Raw genomic sequence first — 12,427 nt, forward strand, 5'->3', positions numbered from 1 at the left:
AATTAAGGACACGGCGCCCAAGGTGTGCATTGGTGGAGAAAGATGAGCGGGTTCAAGAGTGGCCGCACCTGTGGGTCGCAGTGCCAAAGTTGAGTTTGTTACCCTGGATGTGTCTCAACCGGCAAAGAGGAGGGAGTCTTCTTGACTCAAGTAGAACTCGGACCGTAGGTGCATTCGACTGGTGGTTGCCCACCACCAGTTTGAGCGACCACCGTTTTGCCCTTTAAAAATGTTTATGTGGGGCGGGATTCACGTGCCACCTCATGCATGTGAAGAGCAGAGAACAACCAGTTTTTTTTTTGTTTTGTTTTTTTTTTTTTTTATCCCACCCTCTGTCGGGTCCTAAAACTCAAGTCGTCAGGTTTGACAGCAGAGTGCCCTTACCTGCTGAACTGTCTCACCGCCCTGTGGTCTTATTGTAGGTGGGCACCAATGGCATCATCTCCACCAGGACTTACCCACTTCCTCCATACCCACTTCTTCCTGGCCACCTGGGAGCAAGTGGGTGCCTAGGAGGAGGACAGGCTTGGGGCTGCGTGGTCTGGAGAGGTAAGCAAGGGGTACCCTGCAGCTGAATAAACAGAAGGGTTGGGCTTGAACAGGAAACTACGATATTGGCCAAGAGGCATTCCCTTGATTCTGCTCCTCAACACTAAGTAAATCGCTTAGTAAAATGAGGGACTAAGGTGCAGATACCAAAGACCCTGAGGGAACTTAAGGCACTTTACAGGTTTTTTTTTTTTCTTTTTTCTGGAATCACCTATAAGTACACAAATATTTCTAATCATATATTCACCAAAAAAATTAAAAATTTGGGAAATTTAAAAAGGAACAACTTTTTTTTTGTTGTTGTATGAGCTGGGTGTGGTGTCACTCACCTTCAATCCCAGCAGAGTCAGAGAGGCAAACAGATCTCTGTGAGTTCTAGGCGAGCCTGGTCTACCAAGTGAGTTCCAGGACAAAATACAGAGAAACCCTGTCTGGAGAAACCAAAAATAACCCGTAGGTTCGTGTGTACATTTCTTGTTATTTCTTTAATATTGTTGCCGTTGACAACAGTGGGTCCACAGTGCCCATATTACTGTTTCACTTGCTAGTTCTGCTATTTAGTATGCTCTGGTCAGTGTATTTCTGTAACATTTATTACAACCGTATAAAATCTCACCCTTCCTAGTTGTCATTAACGTTGCTCCCGTGACGTTTTTACTATAATCAATGCATAAAACGCTTTATAAGGTTTTTATTTTATTCGTGTGTGTGTGTGTGTGTGTGTGTGTGTGTGTGTGTGTTTGTCTTTCTCTGTGTCTGCATGTGTTGGTAGGGCCAGAAGAGGGCCATGTAACGATCTTGTGGTAGAACTCCTTTATGTAAGGACTTGGTTGTTTTATTTCATTTTATTCTCTCTCTGTGTGTGCATGTATGTGTACGAATATGTTTACATGCTACATGTGAATATGTATGTCTATGTATGGTGTGTGTGTATGTAAATAATCTATGTTTATGGTGTATATGAAATTGTGTGTCTGCATGTTCATGATGTGTGTGTATGTCTGCATTTGTGCATTATGTGTGTGTTTGTGTATGTTTGTGTGTGATGTGTGTGTCTGTGTATGGTTTATGTGAATGATGTGTGTATGTGCATGATGTATGTGCTTGTGTGTGTCTGTATGGTGTGTTTATGTGCCTATGGTGTGTGCATATTTTGTGTGAGTATGTGGTGTTTGTATTGTATGTGAATACTGCATTGAGGCCACTTGTGTGTGCATGATATATATGTGGGGTGTGTGTATGGTATGTGTGTAGGACATGTATGGTATGTGGTTTTGTATGATTTATGTGTGCACGTAGCAGGGTGCACATGCAGAGATTGGGAGGAGATCCTCCCAGTACCAGTTCTCTCCTTTTACATGGGTTCCTGGAACTGAACTCGGATTTCAAGGCAAGGGATTTATTTACCTTTCGAGTCTTCTCTGGCCCTCTTTATAAGTACTTTTTAAATGGAGGGTTTTCCATATTGCTGTTTTGGGTTTATTCCCCTTTGTTTTTCTTATCTTTTTGTAGGGGAATTTGGTGGGGAAAATTCTGTAGCTTTCTTGTTTTTTAACTTTTCCAAACATCCATATTGTTCTTCAGATATTGCCATAGGCTGAATGTGCTTCAGGACTTGTTCCATTCGATGAGTTTTTGAGCACAAGATGTGTTTCAATTACTCCTGTGGAAGGCTCTTCTGAATACTTTGAAGACCCTGGGATTGAACTCTTGCTTTGATAGATTTTTTTTTTTTATTTTTGAGGTAGATTTTGGCACACACCAATCTCCTTTGCCTGGAAGATTCTGTGATCTCTACATAGTTTTCTTACATCTGGTATAGTAATATTAATATTAGTAACTGGAAATGACATCAAAGGAATAATATCTTTACAGTGTGAAATGTTTCTGCTCTCTTCATTCCCTCCAGGATGTTCACATTGGGTGTGATAGAGTGTTCTACCTGGCATGCAAGAATGGCATGGTGCAACTGCATTACAAAAATAAACAAATGTACATTTAGTTAATCTGAGTTTTCTTAAACTGTCACTTCATAGAGCAAAGAGGTTATGGCTGGAAGATCTGAGTAATGATGGGTACCATTTTTTGTTGTTGTTGCTGTTGTTGTGGTTGTTGTTGTTGTCGTCATTGTTGCTCTGTGTGTTTTTGGTGTCAGGGGAAGGCTGTTGTGTTCTCACTGGGGAAGAGGGTGTTATCTATAACTGAGTTAGATAGTATGTCGAAGGTTTTTGTTGATGAGGAATTTCAGTTGGGTTGGAAGGACCACAGGAATGGAAACTGAGTGTGAGTGGTAGGAGAGCTTGCCCTAGTCTGGGCTGCATCCTGGGAGAGGGATGGGAGCGTGGAAGTTGCTTCAGAAAAGGATGGATACATTGTATCTGAAGCCAGGAAGCAGAGAAATATGGGTGTTGTTTCTAAGCTTTCTTTCTTCTTTGTATGCAGTGCAAGCCTGAGTGGTGTCTATATTTAGGGTGGGTCTTCCCTCCTTAATTAATCTAATCAAGATACTTTATCAGAGACATGCCTGGTGACTGTTTCCTGGATGGCTGTAGATAGCATCAGATTGACAGCTAATAGTATCCATCACAGCTGGTCCCTGGATGCTTTAACATGGAATGGTGTGTGTTGAGTTGGTGCAGAGGTGACAGTTGTTGATCAAGAACTTTGGATTTAGCTGGAGCTTTTAATTTATGGAGCTAGAGTCCACAGGAACAGTACGTGTGAAATTTACCACATGTCAGTGAAGAAAGAGAGGATAGAGAATAACTAGATATATGAAAATGGGTTGAAGAAAACTGCTTAGGTGTCCTTGAAGACTACATATGAAGGAGGATACACTATGCCATCGTGAAAGCATTAGGCATTCTCTTAACTCTGCAGTACAGGGGTGAATTTGGAATACCCTAAGCACATCAGTGTCTCCATGGGAATGGGGAAAAAGTAACATACAACCAAACATCGGAGGCCAGAATCAGTGACCTTACACTTCCAGAGAATGTGTCCTTAAGGAAGACTGAGCATTGAACTTTGTCCCCCAGGAAGGAATCACCTCATTTCTTATTTTGTTATCATTTTGGTAAGGCTGAATAGACAAATCCCTTGTTGTAAAGATGTCATTCTGCTGGTTGATGTTTTACCCTTGTTGGATGGTATGTTTGAGAAGCCTTCTGGTTTTCTGTCTCAACAGGAAACTGGAGACCTTGCAGCTGGGCAACTCTGACCTGATCCTCTTTGTACTGCTCCCAAACCTGTGGAGAGCTCCTCTCCTAGCTGGCACTCTCTCTTTCTCTTTGGGGAGGTTGGGAGGCCATGACTCTTGTACAGGTTTTGGCAGTGCAACTGAGGGCTTACCTTCAGAACCGGTGTGGAGGACTCTTGGAAAACTTGTCTCTAGGAATGTGAGGACCTTTCCCTTTGGAAAAGAGTCAGACAGAGGGAGTCTCTAAGGAGGGGCTCTTCAGGGCCTATGAAGTGGCCTCTTAGTGATTCTGTGTGGAAGTCTGTAGCCCTGACAAGGGGTTCATGTGTGGCAGATTTCAAGCAGCTCAACTCTTCCGGAATGTACTTTGGGATCATAAACTATATTAAAAGGAAGTTTTTGTTGTTTTCTCCTCTGTTATTTGCCTCTTTTAGTGGGGATGAGGAAATTAAAAACTCGCCATCTGAAGTGAGTGCTTCGCCAAAAGGTGACACAGAAAAGACATAGAGCAAATAAGGCACTGCATGTGCAGATCTCCAGGTTAAAAGTCAGGCTCTCCCATCACAGCCTCCTCACTGATTCCTAGACCTCCTCCCCACTGCCTTCTGATCTCCTCATGTAGACAGCCCTTATCATATGGAATTTCTGTAAATTTAGAACCTTGGTTCTCCCTTATCTCATGAAGTTGATTGTGGCCACCATACCAGGAGCCTCCACAGTTGGTTATTTAAGGATGGGATTATTAGTTCGGCTTTTTATCTCCTACTTGAACTTTGTTGTGACTGAAATAAAGCTTTCGCAGCCTCTGGCCCTACCCTGACTGATGATGGATGACGCATGTTCTTCATGTACCTGAGTTGGAAACTTAGAGGTTTTGACCTTTCTGGGGAGGGTCAAACCCCACAGATGACATACTTGAGGACTACAGCTGCAACAAATGTAGAATGTGGGGACTGAATTCATGAACTTTTTTTTTTTTTAAAACAAGGAAGGTAAGCAGACTCTTCTATTCAGAGAATACAGAGGAGCTACAGAGTTTTTTTTTCTTTGAACCATATTAATATCTGCATTTCTTTGTCTTATTACCCAAACCTCAAAGCTGTACTTTAGCATTACGTGTCAGAAAGGTAAAAGTAACATTTGAGATGTTCTAGAACAAGACAGAAAAAAACACAAGGACACATTCGTTCCTTGTATTCAGTTTTGAGGTTCTTGCTGTGTCAGTTTGTCTTGTTTAGCAAAATGAAGAGGTAATGATACCAATAAATGATTTCTTTCCCTTCTTGTCATCCAACTTCTTTATAAAGCGAGTATTTGTAAGAGAAATGTCTCCCCAGTTCCCTATTAAATTGTAAAGCATATATGATCTAGTGAGAGAAGCCAACTACAGAGTCTAAGACAGTGGAGCATCCCTTAACTAATTCTTTGGTGGAAGAAGGTGGTAATGGCAGAAAAGGTCCCTTTGAAACTCAGTAAATGAAATATCAGGGAGTAATTCCACAGTCACCCTGGTGTAATTCAGACTCCAACTCTCATCTAGGTCTGCTTTGGCTCCCACAGTGTTTATCTTCATTCATTGGCTGCCACTGTGATGCTACCCTACCCCACTCTGATGTCCTGGACACTCTCCTTTTTCTGTGGCCTCTGCCACCATGCCTGTCCCTAGTCACTCTCCTAAAATTCCAGTCCAGGCTGTTTCTCTCTCCTATGATTCAGGCTCTTGGGGCATAGTTTTTTGGCTCTGTCCTGACTGCAGCATCAAACATAATGTGGTTTAGTGGGTACCCAACCCCGATGAATTAATATTCAGATGGGTTAGTGAGTGGAGGCCAAAGCCAAACCAGACAACCAACAGGAGCCAAATACATACTGGAAAACCAACATAGTGGGTGCCGAAGGATGGAAGGGGTTCTGCAGGGAATCACAGTCCTCGACCCCCAGGAAGCAGTGCTTGCTGGTTAGGATTTTCTTGGTGCAGGGAAATATGGACACAGCATCAAAGCACTTAGTAGGAGTGGGGACCCTTAAACACTGTGTAGAGGGCTTAGTGGAGCTGAGCCTGGGAAGGGAGATTGAGTCAGAGCAGGTGTCCTGGGATGGCTTGTTTGGTAGAGTTCAGATGACTGTCTATTGCAGGGGATGAGCTGTTGGGTCTGGCTGGCTTCCACCATTAATCATTGCCCGACCTTAAGCAAGCCCCTGGGTCTCTTTCTTCATCTGCAATGTGACAAGATAACTCGCATTGTAAAGAGATTGAAAAGGAAAGGGAGTTTGGCTGTGAAATCAGTAAGGATGCCTTTTGATCAGCTGCTTCCTGACTGAGTGTTGCCTGAAGTAGGCAATGGGTGGATGCATAGATGGATGGATGCATGTCTTGCTGGATGCACAGATGTTGGATTCATGGATGGATGGATGGATGCATGGCTGCCTGGCTGGATGCATGCTGGATGGATGCATGCATAGATGGATGGATGCATGGCTTGCTGGATGGATGCTGGATGGATGCATAGATGGATGGATGCATGGATGTTGGATGCATGGATGGATAGATGGATGCATAGATGGATGCATGGCTTGCTGGATGCATCGATGGATGGATGCATCGATGGATGGATGCATAGACGGATGGATGCATGGGTGGGTGCATGCATGGGGGCTAATATGATATATGGATGGGAAGCCGTTCAGACACAAAATAAAAACTGAGGGTATAGGAATGAGCAAGTCAATTTTGTTCCTTGTCCAGAACTCTCAAAAGAGTTTGGACTGGAGAAGCTTACAACCTTACCACTTTTAAATACCTGTTTTAATGTAATTTGTTGAGAATTTCATACATTACTACAGTATATGTCAGTATATCCACTTCACCCCCTGTATTTGTTCTAATAATCCCTTGAATACAGCGAAGCCTACTCATGAGTGAGGGGCCACCACTGCAGGATGGTCCACTCACTAGGGACCATACCCCTGAAGAAAACCCTCCCCTAGCAGTTCTCAGGTGACAGAATCTTCTCAGCTGCAGGCAGGGGCTTCAGTGCCCTACCACATCTGTGTGGGATTGTTGAGTGGTTTGCTCTTCTGCTGGACACCAACTGCACTGAGTTTGTGAGTTCAACAACCATATCATGAGAACATGTCATTGTTTTGATCCAACTCCTTCCGACCTTTGGCTCTTAAACTCTTTCCACCTCTTTTCTTTCCAATATCCCTGAGCCTTGAGGGAACTTGATACGGCGGGAACTTCTGTGGTTGAGCTCTCCACAGAGAGTTCATTCTCAATACTCGGACTAGTTATGAATGTGTATTAACTACCATCCACTGTATGAAGATGCTCCCCCAATGACCACTGAGAGCTGTGTTAATCTATGAGCTTGTAACTGGTATAGTTTGATACTATATATCCATTTAAGAAAATAGTAGTTATGGTTCACTCCCAGGACTTATGAGCCTCTCTGCCATGGTTTCCTGACCAGATTTACAATGCCAGGCAAAAGTTTCCTCTTGTAGTGCAGATCTTGAATCCACCCAGAAAATGATTGGTGATCCTCAATGCATTCCTGCCATTTATGGAGCACCCATGAGTACATCTTGCCAGGGCTTTTGTTATGTAGCCCTGAGTAGTCACAGTGGAGTGAGAATAGTCTGCATAGCAACTTCTAGCATCATAAAGCTAGCAGGGGTGGAAGCTTCCTGCTAAGTACTGTGCAGGCAGGTCTGTGTGATTTCTTCAAGTTCTTTGACCTACTTGTGTGGTGTCATCAGCTATATGATCTTACCATCACATTCTGATGGGTAGCCCTGAGCAATGAGAATTGACAACTCTGGTATCATCTCTGTGACATCCTTGACCAACAACTTGAGAGCAAGGTGTCCTACATCTAGCTCTGGACTTTTTGAGAACTTGTAGCCAATGGAAGGAGAATTACCCACCTTGTAACGTTCGTTGTAAGTTGGGAAGTAGCTTTTCATATGGCTTTTGTATTTTAATGTTCGTGGACGTTTTACCTACTTGTATGTCTGTATGAGGCTGTCAGAAGTCCTGCAACTGAAGTTACAAGCAGGGGTGAGTTACCGTGGGCAAGTAGGTGATGGGAATTGAACCCAGGACCTCTGGAAGAGCAGCCTGTGCCCTTAACTGTCCATCTCTCTGGCCCTTCATATGGCTTTTTCAAATATCCTTAGTGTTAGTTAGTTCTTCTTCATCCTTTTAATGACTGCTTCAGATTTAATGCAATCCCGATCAAAATTCCAAGAGAATTCTTCATAGAGGTAGACAGAACAACTTGCAAATTTTCCTCAATAACAAAAAAACCCAGGGTAGCTAAAACTATCCTCAACAATAAAAAGACTTCCGGGGAAATCACTATCCCTGAACTCAAGCAGTATTACAGAGCAATAGTGATAAAAACTGTATGGTATTGGTATAGAGACAGACAGATAGACCAGTGGAATAGAATTGAAGACCCAGAAATGAACCCACACACCTATGGTCACTTGAGTTTTGACAAAGGAGCCAAGGAAAAAAGATAGCATTTTTAGAAAATGGTGCTGGTTCAAATGGAGGTAAGCATGTAGAAGAATGTAGATCTATCCATTCTTATCACCCTGTACAAAGCTTAAGTCCAAGTGGATCAAGGACCTCCACATCAAACCAGATACACTCAAACTTATAGAAGAAGAAGTGGGGAAAAACCTTGAACACATAGCCCCTGGAGAAAACTTCCTGAACAAAACACCAATAGCTTATACTCTAAGATCAAGAATTGACAAATGGGATCTCATAAATCTGCAAAGCTTCTATAAGGCAAAGGACACAGTTGTAAGGACAAAATGGCAACCTACAGATTGGGAAAAGATCTTTACTAATCCTACAACCAATAGAGGGCTTATATCCAAAAAATACAAAGAACTCATGAAATTAGACTGCAGGGAGACAAATAACCATATTAAAAAATAGGGCTCAGAGCTAAACAAAGAATCCACAGCTGAGGAATGCCGAATGACTGAGAAACAACTAAAGAAATGTTCAACATCTTTAGTCACAAGGGAAATGCAAATCAAAACAACCCTGACATTCCACCTCACACCAGTGACTGGCTAAGATCAAAAACTCAGGTGACAGCAGATACTGGCGAGAATGTGGAGAAAGAGGAACACTCCTCCATTGTCGGTGGGATTGCAGACTGGTACAACCATTCTGGAAATCAGTCTGGAGGTTCCTCATAATATTAGACATTGAACTACCTGTGGACCCAGCTATACCTCTCTTGGGCAGATACCCATAAGATACCCTAACATATAACAAAGACACATGCTCCACTCTGTTTAAAGCAGCCTTATTTATAATAGCCAGAAGCTGGAATGAACCCAGATGCCCTTCAATAGAGGAATGGATAAAAAAAAAATGTGGTGCATCTACACAATGGAATACTACTCAGCTATCAAAAACAATGACTTTATGAAATTCATAAGCAAATGGATGGAACTGGAAAATATCATCCTGAGTGAAGTTAGCCAATCACAGAAAAACACACATGGTATGCACTCATTGATAAGTAGATATTAGCCCAAATGCTTGAATTACCCTAGGTGCACAGAACACAAGAAACCCAAGAAGGATGACCAAAATACGAATGCATCATTCTTTCTTAAAAGGGGAATAAGAATACCCGTGGGAGGGAATAGGGAGGCAAAATTTAGAACAGAGGCAGAAGGAACACCCATTCAGAGCCTGCCCCACATGTGGCCCATACATATACAGCCACCAAACTAGATAAGATGGATGAAGCAAAGAAGTGCAGGCTGACAGGAACCAGATGTAGATCTCTGCTGAGAGACACACCCAGAATACAGCAAATACATAGGCAAATGCCAGCAGCAAACCACTGAACTGAGAATGGGATCCCCACTGAAGGAATCTTAGAAAAGACTTAAAAAGCTTGAAGGGGCTTGAGATCCCATATGAACAACAATCCCAACCAACCAGAGTTTCCAGGGAGTAAGCCAGTACCCAAAGAGTATACATGGACTGACCCTGTGCTCCAACTGCATAGGTAGCAATGAATAGTCTAGTAAGAGCACCAGTGGAAGGGGAAGCACTTGGTCCTGCCAACGCTGAATCCCCAGTGAATGTGATTGTTGGGGGGAGGGTCATAATGAGGGGAGGATGGTTAGGGGAACACCCATATAGAAGGTGAGGGGGAGGGGTTAGGGGGATTTTGTCCTGGAAACTGGGAAAGGGAATAACAATTGAAATGTAAATAAGAAATACCCAAGTTAAGAAAGATGGAGAAAAAGAAGCAAACTAATCAAAACAGTGTAATAAAACATGAAATTGTATTTGTAAGTGTGTTGGGATTTTAAAGTTATTTTTGTGGCAGGGAGCTGAACCTGCTGTTTATTGGAATGTCTTTTCTTGGTTGTAGGATGAGCACCTGGCTGTCTTGTTCTAGAAGCTGGAGGAACCATTCGTTCTGTTAAGCAGGAGGATGGCACAACGCAATATTTAGAGGAATTGCTGTCTATATTAATGGTTAGAGATGTTGAGAGCTTTTTACTGGTTTTGTGCCCAATTTTATCATGAACTTTTGAAGATTAAGAAAAAATTTGTTTTAATCTTCAACTACTTATAGCCGGACTTATTTGCTTTTCTGCTGCTATAATGAAATACCATGACCAAGCCAGTTTATGGAAGAGGTTATTTTGGTTGGGCTTCCATGAGACCATCATGGCAGGGCGCTGAGAGATCACATGTTAAACCCCAAATATGAAGCAGAGAGAGTGAACAGGAATTGGGGCTAGTCAATATATAATAGCCTCAGAGCTAGCCCCTAGCAAGGTATAGCCTGTAAAGTCACCACCAGGGTTCAGACATTTGAGCCTATGGGAGATATTCTCATTCAAACCACCACATTTCCCTCCCAGGCTCCAAAGGCCATTGTTAAAATACTAAGTATATTTAACCCTACTTCAGAAGTCCCCATGGTCTTCCACAGTCTCGATAAAACCCTGTGAATTCGAAAAGTGAATTAATTTCAACATATAGTGGAAAAGATATATATTACTATTTCCTAAAAGGAGGAATGGGGGCATAGTCAGAAAATGCTGGACTAAGCAAGACTGATAAGGCAGCATGTAAACATCAAGTCCCCTAGGTCAGACTTCCCACCTGTGTGTCATGACCCATTTACAGGGGCTCCCTAAGACCATCTGTAAACATATATTTAAATTATGACTCATGACAGTAGAAAAATTACAGTTATGAAGTAGCAACAAAGATAATTTTATGGTTGGGTTCACCACAACATAAGGAATTGTATTGAAGGGTCACAGCATTAGGAAGGTTGAGAACCAGGGCTCTAGCTTAATATCTGATATCAGAGGCTTAGATGGCACCATCCCTCCATCTTTCTGCCTGTAAAATATATCTCTTCCAGGCTGGTTCTATGCCATGTAAGCAACTCTCCCTGGCAGAAATCACAGGTTTGGCGCTTCCAACATGTTGGAGTCTGAAGAAGTATCCCAGACTTCACTTCATCTCTCAGGGTCTTCATACAGGGACTCAGGATTAGGGTTGGCCCTGAGGTCCTTTGGGGTGCATGCTTGTGATTTCCTAGAGAAAGATCTGTTTTTTCTTGCTTGAGAAAGGGTACATACATAGCAGAGAACATTTTTGGATTTGTCAAAGAAGGTCAGGAAAGGGCCATAATTGTCAGTCTAGAAAGGGTATCACAGAGTTACCCCTTTGTATTGGTTGCCTCTTCTACCAGCTCTATCTACTCTTCCTGGGTCTAGTCTCTGGAATGAATGAGTAGTTTGTCTGGTGGGTTGGTGAAGATATCTGGAAATTATAATTTTTATATAGTTTTAGCTATGAACTCCCTGTGTGAATGCTTATCTGCTGTGATGATTTGAATAGGAATGACCACCATAGGCTCATATGCTTGAATGCTTGTTGTATAAGGAGTGGCACTATCAGGAGGTGGGGCCTTGTTGGAGTATGTGTAGCCATGTTGGAGGAAGTGGGTCACTGGGAAAGTGGGCTGTGAGGTCTCTATATTCAAGCTATGACCAGTGTCGACACAGTCTCCTGCTCGTGCCTTCAGATGAAGATGTAGAACTCTTAGCTTCTTCTCCAGCACGATGCCTCCCTGAATGCTGCCGTGCTTCCCACCATGGCGATAATGGACTAAATTTCTGAGAGTGTAAGCCAGTCCAATGTCAGTTTTCCTTATCAAAGTTGACTCAGTAATGGTGTCTCTTCACAGCAATAAAACTGTAAGACACCTATTCACCTACAATATTTTGCCCAGTGATATTGTTCCATCTGTTTCTGGCCCCCAATTATTTACTTATTTAATTAATTTTATTTTCCTTTTTTTTTTATACCATATAATTTCTTTCTGAGTTTTCATTTACCCAATCTAGATTTATTCCTTTCTGATCATTTAGGCACTTGTCTTCCTTTATTGAGTATTACTACCCAAATCTTTCTTAATTTTGAGTCTTCTTGATGGTCATAGTTGGGTATGTTTGCCCCCAATTGACAGCAAATTACTGTCAATATGTATGTCAGTGTCATTTTTTTTTAACCCGTGCAGTTGACAGATACATATTTGTCATTTAAGATCTCTTCATATATTGTAGAACTAGAGTTTTAAAAAGGTTACTCATTATCAG

The 12,427-nt window shown here is 42.3% G+C and overlaps 1 protein-coding gene across 2 annotated transcripts in view; it reads left to right on the top strand.

The window, feature by feature from the left end:
- The window catches only part of Nid2l1 (nidogen 2 like 1), a 46,273-nt gene that overhangs the window by 555 nt on the left and 33,291 nt on the right, over positions 1-12,427 (top strand). The window contains exons 2-3 of one of the 2 annotated variants that reach the window (XM_063282657.1): positions 423-549; positions 10,174-10,976. In XM_063282657.1, the coding sequence (XP_063138727.1) occupies positions 423-549; positions 10,174-10,178 (132 nt within the window). In that variant the 3' untranslated portion in view covers positions 10,179-10,976. Of the gene's footprint in view, positions 1-422; positions 550-10,173; positions 10,977-12,427 lie in introns of those variants that run through there. The other variant, XM_039103367.2, reaches the window with a different exon arrangement.

The sequence above is a fragment of the Rattus norvegicus genome, chromosome 2, assembly GCF_036323735.1.
Source record: "Rattus norvegicus strain BN/NHsdMcwi chromosome 2, GRCr8, whole genome shotgun sequence".
NCBI lineage: Eukaryota > Metazoa > Chordata > Mammalia > Rodentia > Muridae > Rattus > Rattus norvegicus.